Source organism: Ranitomeya variabilis, chromosome 1 (genome assembly GCF_051348905.1).
Source record: "Ranitomeya variabilis isolate aRanVar5 chromosome 1, aRanVar5.hap1, whole genome shotgun sequence".
NCBI lineage: Eukaryota > Metazoa > Chordata > Amphibia > Anura > Dendrobatidae > Ranitomeya > Ranitomeya variabilis.
In genome coordinates, this window is record NC_135232.1 from 251,494,828 (window position 1) to 251,512,791 (window position 17,964).

At 44.3% G+C, this 17,964-nt stretch overlaps 1 protein-coding gene across 1 annotated transcript in view; it reads left to right on the forward strand.

Annotated features, from left to right (window-relative positions):
- Window positions 1-703: 703 nt before the first annotated feature.
- Window positions 704-17,964, forward strand: part of NOC4L (nucleolar complex associated 4 homolog) — a 32,272-nt gene continuing 15,011 nt past the window's right edge. The window contains exons 1-6 of the mRNA XM_077293341.1: window positions 704-1,054; window positions 5,980-6,100; window positions 14,520-14,626; window positions 15,724-15,831; window positions 16,784-16,933; window positions 17,476-17,575. Of these exons, the coding sequence (XP_077149456.1) occupies window positions 908-1,054; window positions 5,980-6,100; window positions 14,520-14,626; window positions 15,724-15,831; window positions 16,784-16,933; window positions 17,476-17,575 (733 nt within the window). The 5' untranslated portion in view covers window positions 704-907. The remainder of the gene's footprint in view (window positions 1,055-5,979; window positions 6,101-14,519; window positions 14,627-15,723; window positions 15,832-16,783; window positions 16,934-17,475; window positions 17,576-17,964) is intronic.

The following is a 17,964-nucleotide window of genomic DNA, read 5'->3' on the forward strand; positions in this document are numbered from 1 at the left end:
TACGTATCATGTCTACATACAACGCTAAGCATAATTGAGTCCCCCCCCTATTTGAAATAGTGAGATATTTAATAAATTCTTATAATTGCAAGAAAAATTTCCAAAATTTTGAAGACTGAGTTTTATGGAACATTTTTTAACCCATAACATGAATGTAAGGTTAATAATGTAACTTTCGTTACAGAATCTTCAGTTTTACTCCGATTACCCAATGTTTGGCCACGCAGGGGCGAATCGGACGCCTGCACTTGGTATTAACAGTCCGGAAAGGTTTATGGATAAAGCATAATAAAGACATGACGGGGACACAGTGTCACTTAGGCCGGTGTTCTCCTGTCCGCAGCATTTACTACGAGCAGGGAAATTATGACAGGTTCTGCACATTCACCATCTGCTTAAAAAATCGCAGACATCTCTTTTTTTTTCGTGGACTTTAGGACGTTTTTTTCTATCTTTACTGGAATTAGTGCAGTGTGGGCAGCCCTGATGGCGACCCCGCGCCCCAGGGTGTGCCATATAAATACCCACAGGGCAGCGCAGGCACTTGGCATAGCCATCAGGTTTTCATAATGCCCTGAACCCATTTGAAACTGACAACCTTCCAGATGATCTTTAGTAAAGGGGTCGGTCTGGAGACAAGCTATTGCTCTCTGCTATCAGCCATAACACTGGCATTATGGATGACGGCTCCACCACCTCTGCTAGCTGACACAGCTCCAATGCTGGACATGTGTATATGTGGGTGCTGTTCCACTTCCTAGCATCTCCCCGCTCTGAGCTCTCGCACACAACAGCCGGCGGATAACACCGGACACATTGCTGTTCCTTGGCTATAGCCGCCATACTGCTGTAAGCCACCCGCGCATGCGCATCAAAGAAGGCGGCTACATCCTCCACGTGACCAAACATGGCGGCGCGCAAGGTAAAACGTGCAAACCGGCTCCGGGGCCAGGACGGCGACTCCGTGAGGCAGGAGCTGGACACGAAGCTCAGGGAGGTGCTACAGAGCCGGGCGAATGCCAACTATGTGTTTGATATCCTCGAACACCTTGAGGTAAGAGAGAATGTGAGGCGGTGATGTGCGAGTCCTGTGCGCCTCCATTACCCCCTGCAGACCAGTGCAGAGACTTGTCCACAGTCCTCATTACCAGGGCTGTGCTTGGCGTACGGCTAAGATGGCTGCCGGGGTCCCACAGAAGGGACAGTGAACCCCAAGAAGGGGACTGCAGCCTGCAGGCATTGGTGGGACTCTCTCTGGATCATTGACGTATTGTGCCCCCTGTTAGGAAACCTCAGAGGGCTCTTGGGGACTGATAGCTAATTGGAGAGAGTGGAGTTGTCTCCATGGGATGGAGAAGCCCCCCATTAATGAATCACGTCCTGATCTGTGGGAAGGCTAGGTTTTCCCTATCCCCCATTCCATCGCTATCTGCTTGTGTGGCTTAGTATGCTAATGGGAGTGGGGGAGGGAAACCTTGCCAAAAATCCAAAATATGCAGTGTTCATAGGAAAATGTGCAAAGTTAGATTAGGGACATTAAACGCAAATACACAAAGGGCCAAAATTAAACTTGGACAAAGTCGTGGACCAACCTTAATATTAATGAAAAGTCTACAATTGAGGAAGTTTCTTTTATCCTAAAATATAACGTCAAACCTTTTCATATGTAAGCAATTAGAGGTTATTTCATTAACAAAGTACATTTTAAGTAGTAGAAGATATGAATATGTTCACACTAGGTGTTTTTTGTTTTTTGTTTTTTTTTTTGCCTGCAGCAAAATCTGATCTCTTGGCAGGAAAGAGGCTGCGGAAGAAGAAAAATATTTTTATATTTTTTTGGGATTCGTGTTTCACAGCGGTTATGGCATGCTGATAAAGTTTAGTGATGAGGAAAAAGCCCTATTCCATAGAATCATATTTTGGCACAAAAAGTAGCAAAACCTGTGAAAGACGTGAAATGCTCTATGAAAAGAAAAAAAAAAAGTGCAAAGCACAAAATCCTGATATAAAAAAAAAAATGGGTGCATGAGACTTCTGAAATCTCAAACTTTGCTAGTACTGTACACTGTGTGCAGAATTATTAGGCAGGTTGTATTTTAGAGGATTATTTTTTATTATTGATCAACAACTATGTTCTCAACCAACCCAAAAGACTCAAATATCAAAGCTTAATATTTTTGGAAGTTGGAGTGGTTTTTTTGGGGGGGATTTGGCTATCTTAGGAGGATATCTGTTTGTGCCGGTAACTATTACTGTGCAGAATTATTAGGCAACTTAATAAAAACCAAATATTCCCATCTCACTTGTTTATTTTAACCAGGTAAACCAATATAACTGCACAAAATTTAGAAATAAACATTTGACATGGAAAAACAAAACTCCCCAAATTAGTGACCAATATAGCCACCTTTCTGTATGATGACACTCAGCAGCCTTCCATCCATAGATTCTGTCAGTTGCTTGATCTGTTTACGATCAACATTGCATGCAGCAGCCACCACAGCCTCCCAGACACTGTTCCGAGAGGTGGACTGTTTTCCCTCCCTGTAGATCTCACATTTTATGAGGGACCACAGGTTCTCTGTGGGGTTCAGATCAGGTGAACAAGGGGGCCATGTCATTATTTTTTTCTTCTTTGAGACCTTTACTGGCCAGCGGCACTGTGGAGTAGATGGAGGCATGTGATGGAGCATTGTCCTGCATGAAAATCATGTTTTTCTTGAACGATACCGACTTCTTCCTGTACCACTGCTTGAAGAAGTTGTCTTCTAGAAACTGGCAGTAGGTCTGGGAGTTGAGCTTCACTCCTTCCTCAACCCGAAAAGGTCCCACAAGTTCATCTTTGATACTAGCTCATACCAGTACCCCACCTCCACCTTGCTGGTGTCTGAGTCGGAATGGAGCTCTCTGGCCCATCAAGAGTCACGCTCATTTCATCAGTCCATAAAACCTCTGAAAAGTCAGTCTTAAGATATTTCTTGGCCCAGTCTTGACGTTTTATCTTATGTTTCTTGTTCAAAGGTGGTCGTTTTTCAGCCTTCCTTACCTTGGCCATGTCCCTGAGTATTGCACACCTTGTGCTTTTTGTTACTCCAGTAACGTTGCAACTCTGAAATATGGCAAAACTGGTGGCAAATGGCATCTTGGCATCTTCACGCTTGATTTTCCTCAGTTCATGGGCAGTTATTTTGCGCCTTTTTTGCCCAACACGCTTCTTGCGACCCTGTTGGCTATTTGCCATGAAACGCTTGATTGTTCGGTGATCACGCTTTAAATGTTTGGTAATTTCAAGACTGCTGCATCCCTCTGCAAGACATCTCACAATTTTGGACTTTTCAGAGCCCGTCAAATCTCTCTTCTTCTCTTCAAAGTGCCCCCCAAACACAGTAGGACGGCTTCCTCCATCCATCATTACTGTCAACTGTATTGGCATCCATCTAGATCTATATGTCTCCATAGTTGGGCATCATAATATTGAAAACCAATTGTGTTTTTGTATTTATAGCTACAGTATTTTACAATGCGTTGAGGCACATTTACACAGGAAAGTACCGTATATACTCGAGTATAAGCCGAGATTTTCAGCCCATTTTTTTTTTTTTTATTTTTTTTTTTTAAGCTGAAAGTGCCCCTCTCAGCTTATACTCGAGTGATTGTCCCAGGGGGGTCGGGGGAGGAGGAGCAGCAGCTGTGACATACTCACCTGCTCCTGGCGAGGTCCCTGCATCTCCGGGCGTTGACAGCTTCTTCCAACGTTGAGCGGTCACATGGTACCGCTCATTACAGTAATGAATATGAACCCATAGGGGTGGAGCCACAAATTCATTACTGTAATGAGCGGTAACTGTGACCGCTCAACGCTGGAAGAAGCTGTCAGCGCCCAGAGAAGACCATCAGGGAAGTTGCCAGGGACCGTGCCGGGAGCAGGTGAGTATAATGAGGAGGGGAGCACTGCGTGATATTCACCTGTCCCACATTCCACTGTCGGCGCCGCTGTGTCTTCCGCCTCCTCTGCAGTGACGCTCAGGTCAGAGGGCGCAATGACGTGGTTAGTGCGCGCCCTCTGCCTGAACGTTAGTGCAGAGGACACGGAAGACACATCGGTGAACGAGGACCGGTGAGTACTGCAAGTGCTGGGGGCCTGAGAGGCGAGTATGTCAATTTTTATTTATTTATTTAATTTTTTTAAAATCGCAGCAGCATATGGGGCAAATGTCTCTGGAGCATCTTATGGGGCCATAATCAGCATTTGTGCAGCATTATATGGGGCAAATATCTCTATGGAGCATCATGGGGCCATAATCAACATTTGTGCAGCATTATATTGGGCAAATGTCTCTATGAAGCATCTTATGGAGCCCATATTAACCTTTATGCAGGATTATATGGGGCATATTTTAATATGGAGCATCTTATGGTGCCCATCATGAACTGTATGGAGCATTATATGGGGCTCCTGATTCAATATGGATATTCAAAAACACTTAACCTACCGATGTCTCAATTAATTTTACTTTTATTGGTACCTATTTTTACTTTTGACATTTACCGGTAGCTGCTTCATTTTCCACCCTAGGCTTATACTTAAGTCATTAAGTTTTCCCAGTTTTTTGTGGCAAAATTAGGGGGGTCGGCTGATACTCGGGTCGGCTGATACTCGGGTCGGCTGATACTCGGGTCGGCTGATACTCGGGTCGGCTGATACTCGGGTCGGCTGATACTCGGGTCGGCTGATACTCGGGTCGGCTGATACTCGGGTCGGCTGATACTCGGGTCGGCTGATACTCGGGTCGGCTGATACTCGGGTCGGCTGATACTCGGGTCGGCTGATACTCGGGTCGGCTGATACTCGAGCATATACGGTAATACAATCTGCCTGTTTGCACAAGCCGACCATGATATTAAATGAACGCTGACTTGCTGTTTCCAAGTCGATCAGCAGTTGTTAATAACCTGTTCAGACCAGAATTTTGGAGCACAGAACAATTGCTAATATTAGACATGGGGAAAACTGATTTGAAGCACTCCAATCCATCGGCCAGGTCAGTAAGGCTACGTTCACATTAGCGTCTTTGGGCGCAGCGTCGTCGACGCAACCCAAAACGCAATACACAACGCAGCGTTTTTTGACGCATGCGGTCAACGCAGAACAACCCAATAAAAATTAAATAAACCACCTTAAATTGCAAGAAAAAAAGTCACACACATAAAAAAAACAAACACACAAACCACAAACATTGCAAAGAATGAAAAAAATAAAATGGGCAGAGAAATTATATACTTACATCTCTTGAAGGCAGAGCTGTGTCTCATGTACTCTGTTTCCAGACGTGCAGGCAAGTGAAATACAATGCAATCACCCTTTTTTTTATATCTATGGGGTGGTCTTGTCACTGTCTAGACACTTCATCACTTGTTTTTCACTCAAAAGGCGCATGCGTCGAACAACGCGGGTCAACGCAGGCACCTGCGCCCTATGCGTTGTACATAGACAGTAATGTGGTTTTTTTTTTTGCGCATTTACGACGCAAGTGCGTTGCATGCGTTGTTTACCGGAAATGTGGCGCAGGAAAAATGCAACATGTAGCGTCGGCCGCGCCCTGTCTGGTGCGCCCAAATGACGCATGCGTCGTACAACACTTGACAACGCATACCGGCGCATGTCCATGCGCCCCCCATCTTAAAGATAGGGGCACATGACGCATGCGTTGGTATCCGTCGACGACGCTGCTCCCAAAGACGCTAATGTGAACGTAGCCTAAGCCTGCAAATCTTTACCGCCTAGCATTCCGGCTCTTGTTATGATTAGCCGGCTTCTGCTACATTGTGTGTGCACCACTCCACAATGATGATATTACGCTGGCCTGGTTATCCAAAAGAAGAGCTGGAAGCGAAATACTTCTGCATTAATCTCTCCTCTGCTTCGGTATCCTACACATCAACCTGCCATGAATAGTGTGTATTTTTTGCCTCTTGCAGTCAGAGAATGAAGATGACGTCCTTGTTGCAATTCGGACCTGCTCAAAACTCTTTGAATCTTTACTTGAGAAAGGAGAACTCCACATTGGCGACCTTCCAGCTGAAGACGAGAGCGTGTCAGGTGAGCACAACCTTCAAAGCTGCAGTAGAGTGAAACAACTCCATGCTGTTCCATTGATGTAAGGAAGATGGATCTAATCAAGATATAGCAGGGGAACCTTTCCCAAGTGTTTCAGTAGAAGGCATGACCTGACTGGACGAATGCTGCCGATTATTTGCCGGTTTGTGAGAGCAGTTCTGTTTTAAACTAATCTTTGTAACCAATGTCCAGATCGTACAGGTTATTCTGGTTAAATTAAGGGAGAAACTATCCAGCGGAAATAGAGGCTTTCTTTTAAAAGTAAAACTTAACTTATTTTTATACTTGAATAAATGTTAAAATACTGTTAACAGGACCTACTAGTTTCGACAGTCTTGTCTGACCATAAGTAAGACGGATTGTCAAAACTAGTTGGCCCTGTAACAGTACTTTATACTGCCTTGCCATGTATTTTTGGAGTTTTTTATTCTTTAATAAATAAGTTTTACTTATTAGAGAAGGCCTCTATTCCCGCTGGATCGTTTCTCCCTTCATTTTTTTGTACATGTGCAGCTGCTCTGACTGGATCTGTGAGTGGCTTCTGACAACTCCATTTCTCCTACGCCAAACTATTTGGTGAGCTGATCTAACAATTTTTATTTTTTTTCATTATGGTTAAATAACTAATAAAATTGATCCAACGCACAACAGAATGACAGGTTAGGGAATTGAGATCTTTCATTGCGAGGTGCGCTTGGGTAGTGCTAGGCAGCCCGCCTGATCTAAGAGTATGGGAGTCCATAATAGGCTGTAAGCCAGACACTGCGCTACATTTATCTGTGTGACTGGCGCCCTAAACAAGCCTTATCTGTGTGCGTTTAAAGTACTAGGCAACCTTTCCTTCTGTGAATAGCAGGCTTTTGAGTGGTTGTGATATCCGTAATTAGCGCCTGCGCTGCCTCTGCCTTTATTGTAGGGTCTGCTGAATCCTTTAGTGGTTTAGTATTGTCTAGCTGTTGGTAAATATCCTAACTGTAAAGAGAACCTGGCACAATGAATAATGCTGTTAACCTGCACATATGGTGTTTATCTGCAGGTTAACAGTGTTATGATGCTGCCCGGCAACCGCATGTAGCCGAATGCAGCAGGGAGAAAATGATTTTATTCTCCGTTCCCGCACTCAGTATTCATTCCTAAGGGCAAGGCGGCGCCTGATTCAGCCACCACTCTGTTTACTGCATGTAGAAAAGCCGCGGAGACACCATCACGTGTTTCTCAACGCAAGCAATGAATAGCCAGGTCTTTCACCGGGAAGGAACAACCACGGGAAGGGCAGCATCCAATAAAGGAAAACCACCTATGCCAAAACATGGTATCCATCCACAGACAGCTGTTTTGGGGTATTTGCCCCTCATCAGTGGGGAGTAGGAAACTGGCGATTAGGAGCAGTGCCTAGTGAAAAGGCTATGAAGGTACAGATGATTGACCTCGTGGAGACCAAAACATCCAACACTGCGGAGACACCATCACGTGTTTCTCAACGCAGTGATCCAGAACACTGCCCCCATCCCTAAAGGGAGATGTTTTGATCTCCCCGAGGTCATTCATCCTTATGTTTACACTCTTGTGTACTGAGCGGCTGCTGTAACCGCACCCCTGGCCCTGACTGACAGCCGGCCGCAATATAGAGCCGGTGTTGGTGTCAGGGCCGCTTTGTATACTCAGAGTGGTGACTGAACCGGCCCCACCCCATGACTGAATGCTGGTGGGGAGACTAAAGATCACTTTCTCTACGCTTCATTTGGCTACGTGCAGGTGCCGGACAGCATCATAACGCTGTTAACCTGCAGAAAACCCACATCTGCAGGTGAACAACATTATTCCTGGTGATAGGTTCCCTTTTAAAGTAAACCTGTCACGACATTTGACCTATCTATACTATTAATATGGGCATACAGGTCACAGAATGCAGAAAAAAGTTATCCCTGGATGCCCCATACCAGATGTTTTGTTGATAAATCATCTATCACCTTATCTAAATGACCTATTCCAGGCTATGGGGAGGATGGTGCCTTGAAGATTACTCTCCCTCCAGAGATTATTAAACATGAAGAGGGAGTTACCAGTGTCATATGTAACGGCCTCTCTCTGCTCTCCTGATCTCACTGCAGGGCTGTGCGTGATTATACCTGACACATCTGTAGGTTTCTCTGAGCTTCAGCTTCCAGGCAGACAGGGTTGCAATATTGTTACAATACAGCAGAGCTGAGAGAGAAGCAAACAATGTGTTTGCAAGAAGACAAATTCCAGTTCTCCTGTTCCGTGTTAGTTACATATCACACTGATATAGTCCATGAGCCGGGCCAGATATCGGTACCACCCGGAGTGACTAATTTTCTTTGGTATTTTTAGGTAGATGCATGTCTGTAGTTTATTTTTTGATATGATAGCCCTTACATATACGTAGCTTATTAACCCCTTCAGCCCTAGGCCTATTTGTACCCAAGTGCCTAAGCCAATCTGACCTGTGCCACTTCATGGGCTAATAACTTTGGAACGCTTTCACCTATCCAAGCCATTCTGAGATTGTTTTCTCGTGACATATTGTACTTCACGTCAGTGCTAAATGGGAGTCAATATATTTTACCTTTCTATATAAAAAAATGCTAAATATTCGGAAATTTTGGAAAAATCGGCAATTTTTTAACTTTGAAATTCTCTGCTTTTTACAAAAATACTGATACCCCCCATAATAGTTATTAATTTACACTCCCCACATGTTTACTTCATATTGGCATCATTTTGAAAATGAAACCTTATTGTTTTACGACGTAATAGGGCTTATAGTTTTATGCGCAATTTTTCACATTTACAGCAAAACCCACTTTTCAAAGGACCAAGTCACTTCTGAAGTCACTTTAAGGGGCTTACATAACAGAAACCACCCATAAATTACCCCATTTTGCAAACTACACCCCTCAAGCTGTTCAAAACTCATTTTTAAAAACTGTTAACCCTTTAGGTGTTCCACAGGAATTTTAGCAGAATGAAGGCGAAATTTCAAAATTTCATTTTTTTTCCAGATATTACATTGTAATCCAATTTTACCTGCAACCTAGCAAGGGTTAACGGCAAACCCAAACTTGGTTACCCTAATTCTGCAGTTTATAGAAACACCCCACATGTACTCGTAAACTAAAGTATGGGCACACAGCACAGCTCAACACGGAAGGAGCGCTATGTGGTTTTTGGGTGGCGGATTCACTGGAAGAAATCTAGGGGGCCATGTCACATTTGAAGGCTGCCTGAGGTACCCCCACAGTGGAAACACCAAAAAGTGACCCTATTTTGGAAACTACACCCCCAAGGAATCTTTTAGGGGGTATAGTGACCACTTTGACCCAACCAGTGTTTCACAGTAGTTGGAAACACTTGGTTGAGAAAATGGAAAAAGTGCATTTTTTACATGAAGGTGTCATTTTAGGCTCATTTTTTTATTTTTAAGAGGTGTACCAGCAAAAAATGCACCCCACTATTTGTTCACCAATCTCTCCCGAACACAACAACACCCGATATGTTGTCGTACACTGCAGTATTGGGGAACGGCAGGCCTCGGAAGGGAAGGAGCGCCAAATGACTTTTGGAGTGCAAATTTTACTGGAAGAAATCTAGGGGGCTATGTCACATTTGAAGACACCCTGAGGTGCCCCAACACACGCACACACACTGACACATACACGTACACACTGACACATACATGGTCGAGACCATGCTGGCCCTGGTTCGAGCTTCAAGAGAAGGCAACTGGATGCTTCACCTAGGAGCAATCCGACAGATGATACCATGGTGTTTTGCCTATGACAAGGTCAACTATGCCCGATACCTAACCTATTACTATGCCACAATGTCTCGGCTGCCCATAGAACACCCAGAGGTCCATGAATACTTCATGCAAGGTGGCTTTTCGGTCCAGATCGGTAGCAAGAATCCTTTTGGACGAATTCCTGTGGACCAGACCATTGAAGAGACAATCAACAAAGACACCCAGACACCAGGGGGCACAAAAGGCTTCAGCCTCAAAGTTGGAGCTGTTTCCAGGTTCTACCTGACATCAGAGTACCGCAGTATGTACTTGAGGCAGCTGAGGGCCCTGGTAGGCCAACAATATACTGACTTCAGCCATTCAGACCTACAGGTGTCTAGGATTAGAAGAGATGAAGCCGACGTCCAATCTTTCGTTCAACTGCTGGAGACAGGTTGGGTGAACCCCTTCAACAAAGAGCATAATGGTGAACTTATCAGTTTGTCAACAGCGACTGTAGCACCACCAGATGTAGCCAAAGACCTTCAAGGGGCATACAGTATAGGAGAGGATGCATATCAAACATTCAAGGATGAGCGTTTGGGTACCGATAAGCCAACTACATTGTTTCATGACAAGATGACGAAGAACAAACTTAAAACGTTCTCTAACATCCAAATGAAGACACGCAGACAAGGTCTTGGCAAGGAGGTAATTTTGAAGGCTGACAGAAACCTATTTGGCCAGATGATACTTGTAGCTGAGAACAGAAAGCTACAAATGAGTGATGTCTTGACTCATCTCCTGGGTCCATTGCCATGGGCACTTGCCAATGGTGATGGGTCTATCCGCAAGACCAACAAGGCTGCCCTCGCAAGGGAGTTGGAGAGGAATGCTCGTCCTGCAGAAGTGATCCCCGAGCCCTCTGCAACCATCATTGATGGGATGAGCCTGGTTCAGAAACTGAAGGGAAACAATGCAACATTTGGCCAGCTAGCAGGCACAGCAATGAGTCGCGCTATCCATGAGGGTGCTAAGAGCAAGCGCATTGATATTGTCTTTGACGTCTACAAGGAGACATCCATCAAAGATACAGAAAGAGTCAACAGATATGAAGGCACAGGGATCCATTTCAAGAACATTCAACATGGGCACAACATCCAGCAGTGGAAAAAGCTTCTAAGTAGTTCCTCCAACAAGGCAAGTCTCATAAAGTTTCTGGTAGAAGAATGGAAGGCGAAACACCACAGGGAGAAGCTTGAGGAGAAGGAGCTGTATGTCACATGTGAGCAGCTCTGCTTTAAGATCACCAAAGAACAGTGGGAAGAGGCTGCTGACCTTAAGTCAAATCAAGAAGAAGCAGACACACGCCTCCTTCTCCATGCTCTTCATGCAGCAGAATCTGGTTACAAGTCGGTCATCATCACTTCGGAGGATACTGATGTCATGGTCCTGTGTCTGGGCATGTGCCACAAAATCCCATCCCACCTGTTCCAGAAATGCGGTACACAGAACCGGACAAGATTCCTGGATATCACCACTCTGAGCCGAACATTGGGAGGCAGCGTATGTGATTCATTGATTGGTATGCATGCATTTACAGGCTGTGACACCGTCAGTGCATTCGCTGGCCGTGGGAAGATGACGACACTCAAGCAGTTGAAGATGAACAAGACATACCAGGATGCCTTTCAGGAAGTTGGTCGTTCATGGGAAGTGTCTACCGAACTTTTTGAGAAGTTACAGGAAATCACCTGCCACATGTACCTGCCAACTACCCAAACAACTGAGGTAAACAGGCTCCGTTATCAGCTGTTCTGTGCCAGACGTGGAGTGGTAGAGTCAAGTCAACTCCCTCCTTGCCAGGACTGCCTTTTCATGCATGCACTGCGTGCAAACTACCAGGCTGCGATCTGGAGGAGAAGTCTGCAGAGCCAGCCATGGGTTGCAAACCCAACAGACTGCGGTTGGATGATAGATAACGACGGAAAGCTTGTTGTCAAGTGGATGCAAGGGGCACCAGCACCAGAAGCTATTATACAGCTACTGTCCTGCAAGTGTGTGCGGTCATGTGAACTTCCTCAGTGTACTTGCCTCAGCAATGGCCTGAAGTGCACAGACATGTGCAGATTACAGACATGCCAGAACAAGGGTACTGAAGACGAGCCAGTAGAACAACAGTCAGATTCAGAGTCCGATGTTGAAGATATTATGGAGTAACATATATATATATATATATATATATATATATATATATATATATATATATATATATATATATATATATATATATATATATATATACATGACATGTTCAGTGTGTATTTACATAACTTGGATTAAATTTTGTTACAAATACTACATCTAGTCACTCCGGGTGGTACCGATATCGTCATATTTGGTTCTTGGCTCATGCTAAAATTCCTGTGGAACACCTAAAGGGTTAACAGTTTTTAAAAATGAGTTTTGAACAGCTTGAGGGGTGTAGTTTGCAAAATGGGGTAATTTATGGGTGGTTTCTGTTATGTAAGCCCCTTAAAGTGACTTCAGAAGTGACTTGGTCCTTTGAAAAGTGGGTTTTGCTGTAAATGTGAAAAATTGCGCATAAAACTATAAGCCCTATTACGTCGTAAAACAATAAGGTTTCATTTTCAAAATGATGCCAATATGAAGTAAACATGTGGGGAGTGTAAATTAATAACTATTATGGGGGGTATCAGTATTTTTGTAAAAAGCAGAGAATTTCAAAGTTAAAAAATTGCCGATTTTTCCAAAATTTCCGAATATTTAGCATTTTTTTATATAGAAAGGTAAAATATATTGACTCCCATTTAGCACTGACGTGAAGTACAATATGTCACGAGAAAACAATCTCAGAATGGCTTGGATAGGTGAAAGCGTTCCAAAGTTATTAGCCCATGAAGTGGCACAGGTCAGATTGGCTTAGGCACTTGGGTACAAATAGGCCTAGGGCTGAAGGGGTTAATAAGCTACGTATATGTAAGGGCTATCATATCAAAAAATAAACTACAGACATGCATCTACCTAAAAATACCAAAGAGAATTAGTCACTCCGCTTGGTACCGATATCGTCAAATTTGGTTCTTGGCTCATGGACTAATAACTCTGCCTCCAGAGCTTATTTTACATGAAGAGGAGCTATCTCCAGGCAGCCTCCTCCTCAGAGCCTGGAAGAGGTTATTTATGTAAAGTGATAAAAGATGATTTCTCAACAACAAGGCATCTGCTATGAGACACACAGCTAGGACTCATTGCCAGTCTATAACCTGTATGCCCATATTAATAGGTTAGATGGGTCAAATGTGGTGACAGATTCCCTTTAAGTGTTAATCCCGCTTTATTTGCCAGCAATTTGAATATTTGGTCATAGATTCTTCCTAAGATGTCTGGCCTGCTCTAACTGATTCTTGACATCGCCTTGGTTTTGAATTTTTAACAATTGTAGTTTTTCTCTATTAATTCTCCTTCTGACATACGTATTGTAACATGCAGAGGTGTGCTTGTGGCCCTCCGCCACAGACTTGACATAATGAGAAAATGGATGTCAGTTGAATAGTCATTTAAAGGGGTTGTCCGGTCCAAATCAATAAGTCTGCAGTCGCTCAGTGTGTCTGCAGCTTATGAATCCCCCAGCGCACACACTGTGCACTTCGGGGATTTGCCGGTTTCAGACCTGGCACCGGAGGGTATGTATGAGTTACACATACTCCCATGCAGTGTGTGAGGCCTCGCTCTCCATACAGTTGTTTGGAGCAAGGCTGAGCCCACTGCCCAGCAGTATGTATAGCTCGTGCATAATGTCTGAAACCGGCGAATCCCCGCAGCTCAGTGTGCACACGCTGCGGGGGATTCATAAGTCTGCACCGGACAACCCTGTTAAAGGGAACCTGTCGCCCCCAAATGGAAGTTGAGCTAAGCCCACCGGCATCAGGAGCATATCTCCAGCATTCTGTAATGCTGTAGATAAGCCCCCGATGTATCCTGAAAGATGAGAAAGAGGTTAGATTATACTCACCCAGGGGCGGTCCCGGTCCGGTTCTGGTCCGATGGGCATCGCAGTCCGGTCAGGGGCCTCCCGTCTTCTTACGATGACGTCGTCTTCTTGTCTTCACACTGCGGCTCCAGCGCAGGCGTATTTTGTCTGCCCTGTTGAGGGCAGAGCAAAGTACGGCAGTGCGCAGGCGCCGGGAAAGGTCAGAGAGGCCCTGTGCACTGCAGTACTTTGCTCTGCCCTCAACAGGGCAGACAAAGTACCCCTTCGCCGGAGCTGCAGCATGAAGACAAGAAGAGGACGTCATTGTAAGAACATGGGAGGCCCCGGACCGCGACACCCATCGGACCGCAGCGGGACCACCCCTGGGTGAGTATAATCTAACCTCTTTTTCTCATCTTTCAGGATACATCAGGGGCTTATCTACAGCATTCCAGAATGCTGTAGATAAGACCATGATGCCGGTGGGCTTAGCTCAACTTCCATTTTGGGGGTGACGGGTTCCCTTTTAACCTTTCTAGTTAAAGTGCTGTTTTCTTTCCAGATTGAGTTAGAAGGCTTATATGTTTGGTTTTATCTTGCTATCAAATATTTTTGGTTTATAATATATTTGTGTAAGTTAATTTTGGAAATCTTTGTATGGACAGAGTCGCTGAGTGCAGAAGAGAAGTACAAGATATGGATACGGCACCGCTACAACAGCTTTGTGTCCTGTCTAGTTGAGCTCCTTCATGCTGCTACTTTCCAGGTTCAGGTCGGTATGGCTGTGTAGATCTTGTGTTATTCCAGGAAGGTCTATCAGTAGTAAGGTTACTAAAGATGTTTTCCAACTTCATCTTTGTTCTTCTTTTGGCTAACCCCTGCCTCTACATTTCTGGCTCTGTCACTGCCCCCTGGTATTTGTTTACAAGGCTGCTGTGGTGATTTGACTACAGCATGTGTTAGCTGCAGCCAATCACTTGTATCATGTACATCCACTGATCCTTTGATGGACTGCAGTGGTCATGTGCTATAGCTATAGTCGTGATGTAACCACAACAACCTTGTAAATCAACAATGGGCAGAGATATAGGGTCATTCTGGTTTCCATTAAAAACTGGGGCCACTTCTCAAGGGTGATCAGTGTAACTGAGACCAATGCATATGGCCCTTACTGTGATAAAAAAAAAAAAAATAGTGGGGGCTATAATTGAAATGTTTTGTTTCATTCATTTTTCATCTTAAACCCCTCTGGGATTGTGATGGGGGTTAGGCCGGTTTCACATTTGCGTTTGTAGGAGCTGCGGAGGGCTGCGGACTTCCTCCATGAAGCCCCGCCCTCGGCCGCACCTCCGCCTCTAGCTCCACCTACTTCTGCATGCGGCCGGCATGCAGCCTGCGTACCTATCTTTAACATTAGGTACGCGGGTCGTGCCGCTGTATGCAGATGCTTCCGCATGCGTCGTTTTGACGATGCGGCGACCAGCGTAGAACGCAGCTTGTAGCAGTTTTTTTTTTTTTTTTTTTTTTCCGCATCGTCAAAACAACGCATGCGGAAACATCCGCATACAGCCGCACAACCTGCGTACCTAATGTTAAAGATAGGTACGCAGGCTGCATGCAGAAGTAGGCGGAGCTAGCGGCAGAGGTGCGGCTGAGGGCGGGGCTTCACGGAAGTCCGCAGCTCCTACAAACGCAAATGTGAAACTAGCCTTATAGAGTTTACTTTTCCTCCACAAAGGCTTAGAGTTTGAGACTTGCAGAATAAGTTGTTAGAGGCCACTAGTCTGTTCTTTTGTATACTTTAGTGTTATAAGGCATGTTAATGTAATATTGGATTAAGCTCCTACTGCCCTTTATGTCCTACTACAGGAATTGGCAATGTGCACACTTATGAAGGTTATTCAGCTTGAAGGAAAGTTCCCTTTGGAAAGCGCCATTTGGAGGGATAGTTACCGGTTTCCACGTCGCTTGTTGAAGGTAAGCCAGTTGTAAAGATCAGCAAGAATAAAGAGGGGCTGACAGCACTCACTCTATTGGGGCGCCCGTTCCATGTCCAGGGAACCTTCCTGGATACTCCAAGACCATCCAACTTCAAATGAACAGCGCTCCACTCGGGTGTAGAAATCTTCAAAAAGTGCTTTTATTAAGCCATGACACAACAGTTGTTAAGATCAGGGCTTCGGAGTCCTTTTGGTGGAGTCGGTATAAAATGGACAGACTCTGACTCCTAAAACATAATAAATTGGGTTCAGTAGTACAGTGTGGGATGTGCTGCAAATGTTTTCATTAGAATTTGGGAAAGTTGTGAAATGTCCTTTAAATGTCTGTTCTGTTCCTGATCTAAGGATCCCGACTTTTAGGTGAGATGAATCTGTGCTGCACTTCATGTACATGCTCAGTACTGAGGCAGGGCTGTGGGATCGGAGTCAGGGGTTTGGCTTTCCGACTCCATAGCCCTTGTAAAGATATAGCAGGTGAAATAAATGTTAAACATGTCACTGATTTCGTAAGTAAATATGTTTCTAAAGGTGCTATTGACATGAAATTCTCGCCAGATGTCTGTAACAACCCATCCAATTCACACAGGCAAATAAATCAAACCATAAATGTCCATAAAAGAAGTTGTGTAATACTGAGAAATGACACAGGGAAAAAGTATTGACACACTTACTGAAATGTAATACTTTGTACAGCAGCCTTTTGTTGGTAATGACAGCTTTGACACCTGTATGGAGAAACCAGTCACACAAAGGTGTGATCTTTGTCCCATTCTTCCACACACACTCTTCAAATCCTGAAGGTTCCTTGGTCTTCTTCTATGAACGCTGAACTTTAATTCCTTCAATAAAGTGCTGATGTTTTCAATATTTCATCCTCCATATTCCATGTCATTCTGATGCTATTTATGGATCTTCATTTTTTTCTGTAGCTTGCTGTAGATAGATTACTCCAAGAGGAGAAAGATTCTTCCCCTTTAATATCTCGGTTCCAAGAATACCTGGAATATGATGACGTCCGATACTACACCATGTCTGTTATCAATGAAAGAGTTACACAAGTACACCCGAACACCAAAGAGGTACGTTTTTGGACTGTGACCTTGGTAGCCGTTTTATTCTGGCTGTATTCACAAGTTTGACTTTGTTGCATTTTTTTTGCAATTATATTCCAAATGTGCTGCAGAAGCACTCTTGAGTTCATGATATTGCAGTAAAAACAATGTAAAAACCTTGACAGCAACAAGGGAACAGCCTTAATAGTAGTCAGTTTGATTGGAGTTGTGGGCAAGTTTCATACAGTCACTGAACAAGCATGGAGTGCTGGGAAGTGCTGAGAACCTCTCTGAATTTAGATCACTGCTGAGGCTGATATACTGACTGTAACAGTGGATCATTAGATTAAGAAAAGCAGTTTGTTTACAAATTTAAAGAACTTGTTGTGAACATGAAAATTGTGTAATGTTTTGGATTGTGGCCAACGCTCCTCTTGTTATATTGGTTAATGGAGTTTTCTCATGATGGCTTATTTTAAAGTCGGGAGGGTAATTACTGGGAATTTCTGCGGTGAAACAATTTCTTTAAGTTAATAAATGTTTAAAAATGTTGTCTTTTTACTTTTCAGCCTTTACCAACGTTTTTTCTGAACAATGTTTTTGGCCTTCTTTCATCCATTAACATGTCAGCAGAGAGTGAATTATCAAACTTCCTCATAGCTCAAAAAGGTAAGAATACGTTGTATGTAGAGTTTAAAGGGCACCTGTCACCCCGTTTTTTCCGTATGAGATAAAAATACTGTTAAATAGGGCCTGAGCTGTGCATTACGACAGTGTATTTTGTGGACCCCGATTCCCCACCTATGCTGCCAATATACGTTACCAAAGTAGCCGTTTTCGCCTGTCAATCAGGCTGGTCTGGTCAAAAGGGCGTGGTGTCTTCCCCCAGATCTTGCTTAGTTTTCCGTTGGTGGCGTAGTGGTGTGCGCATGTCCAAGGTCCCGAATCCACTGCACAGGGGAGTGAAGAGCGCGATGTGTGCTATTTCATTGGTGCTCGGTGGGGGCGGCCATCTTCCTTTGGCCGCGCGTGCGCAGAAGCGGCGCTCTGCTGGCCGC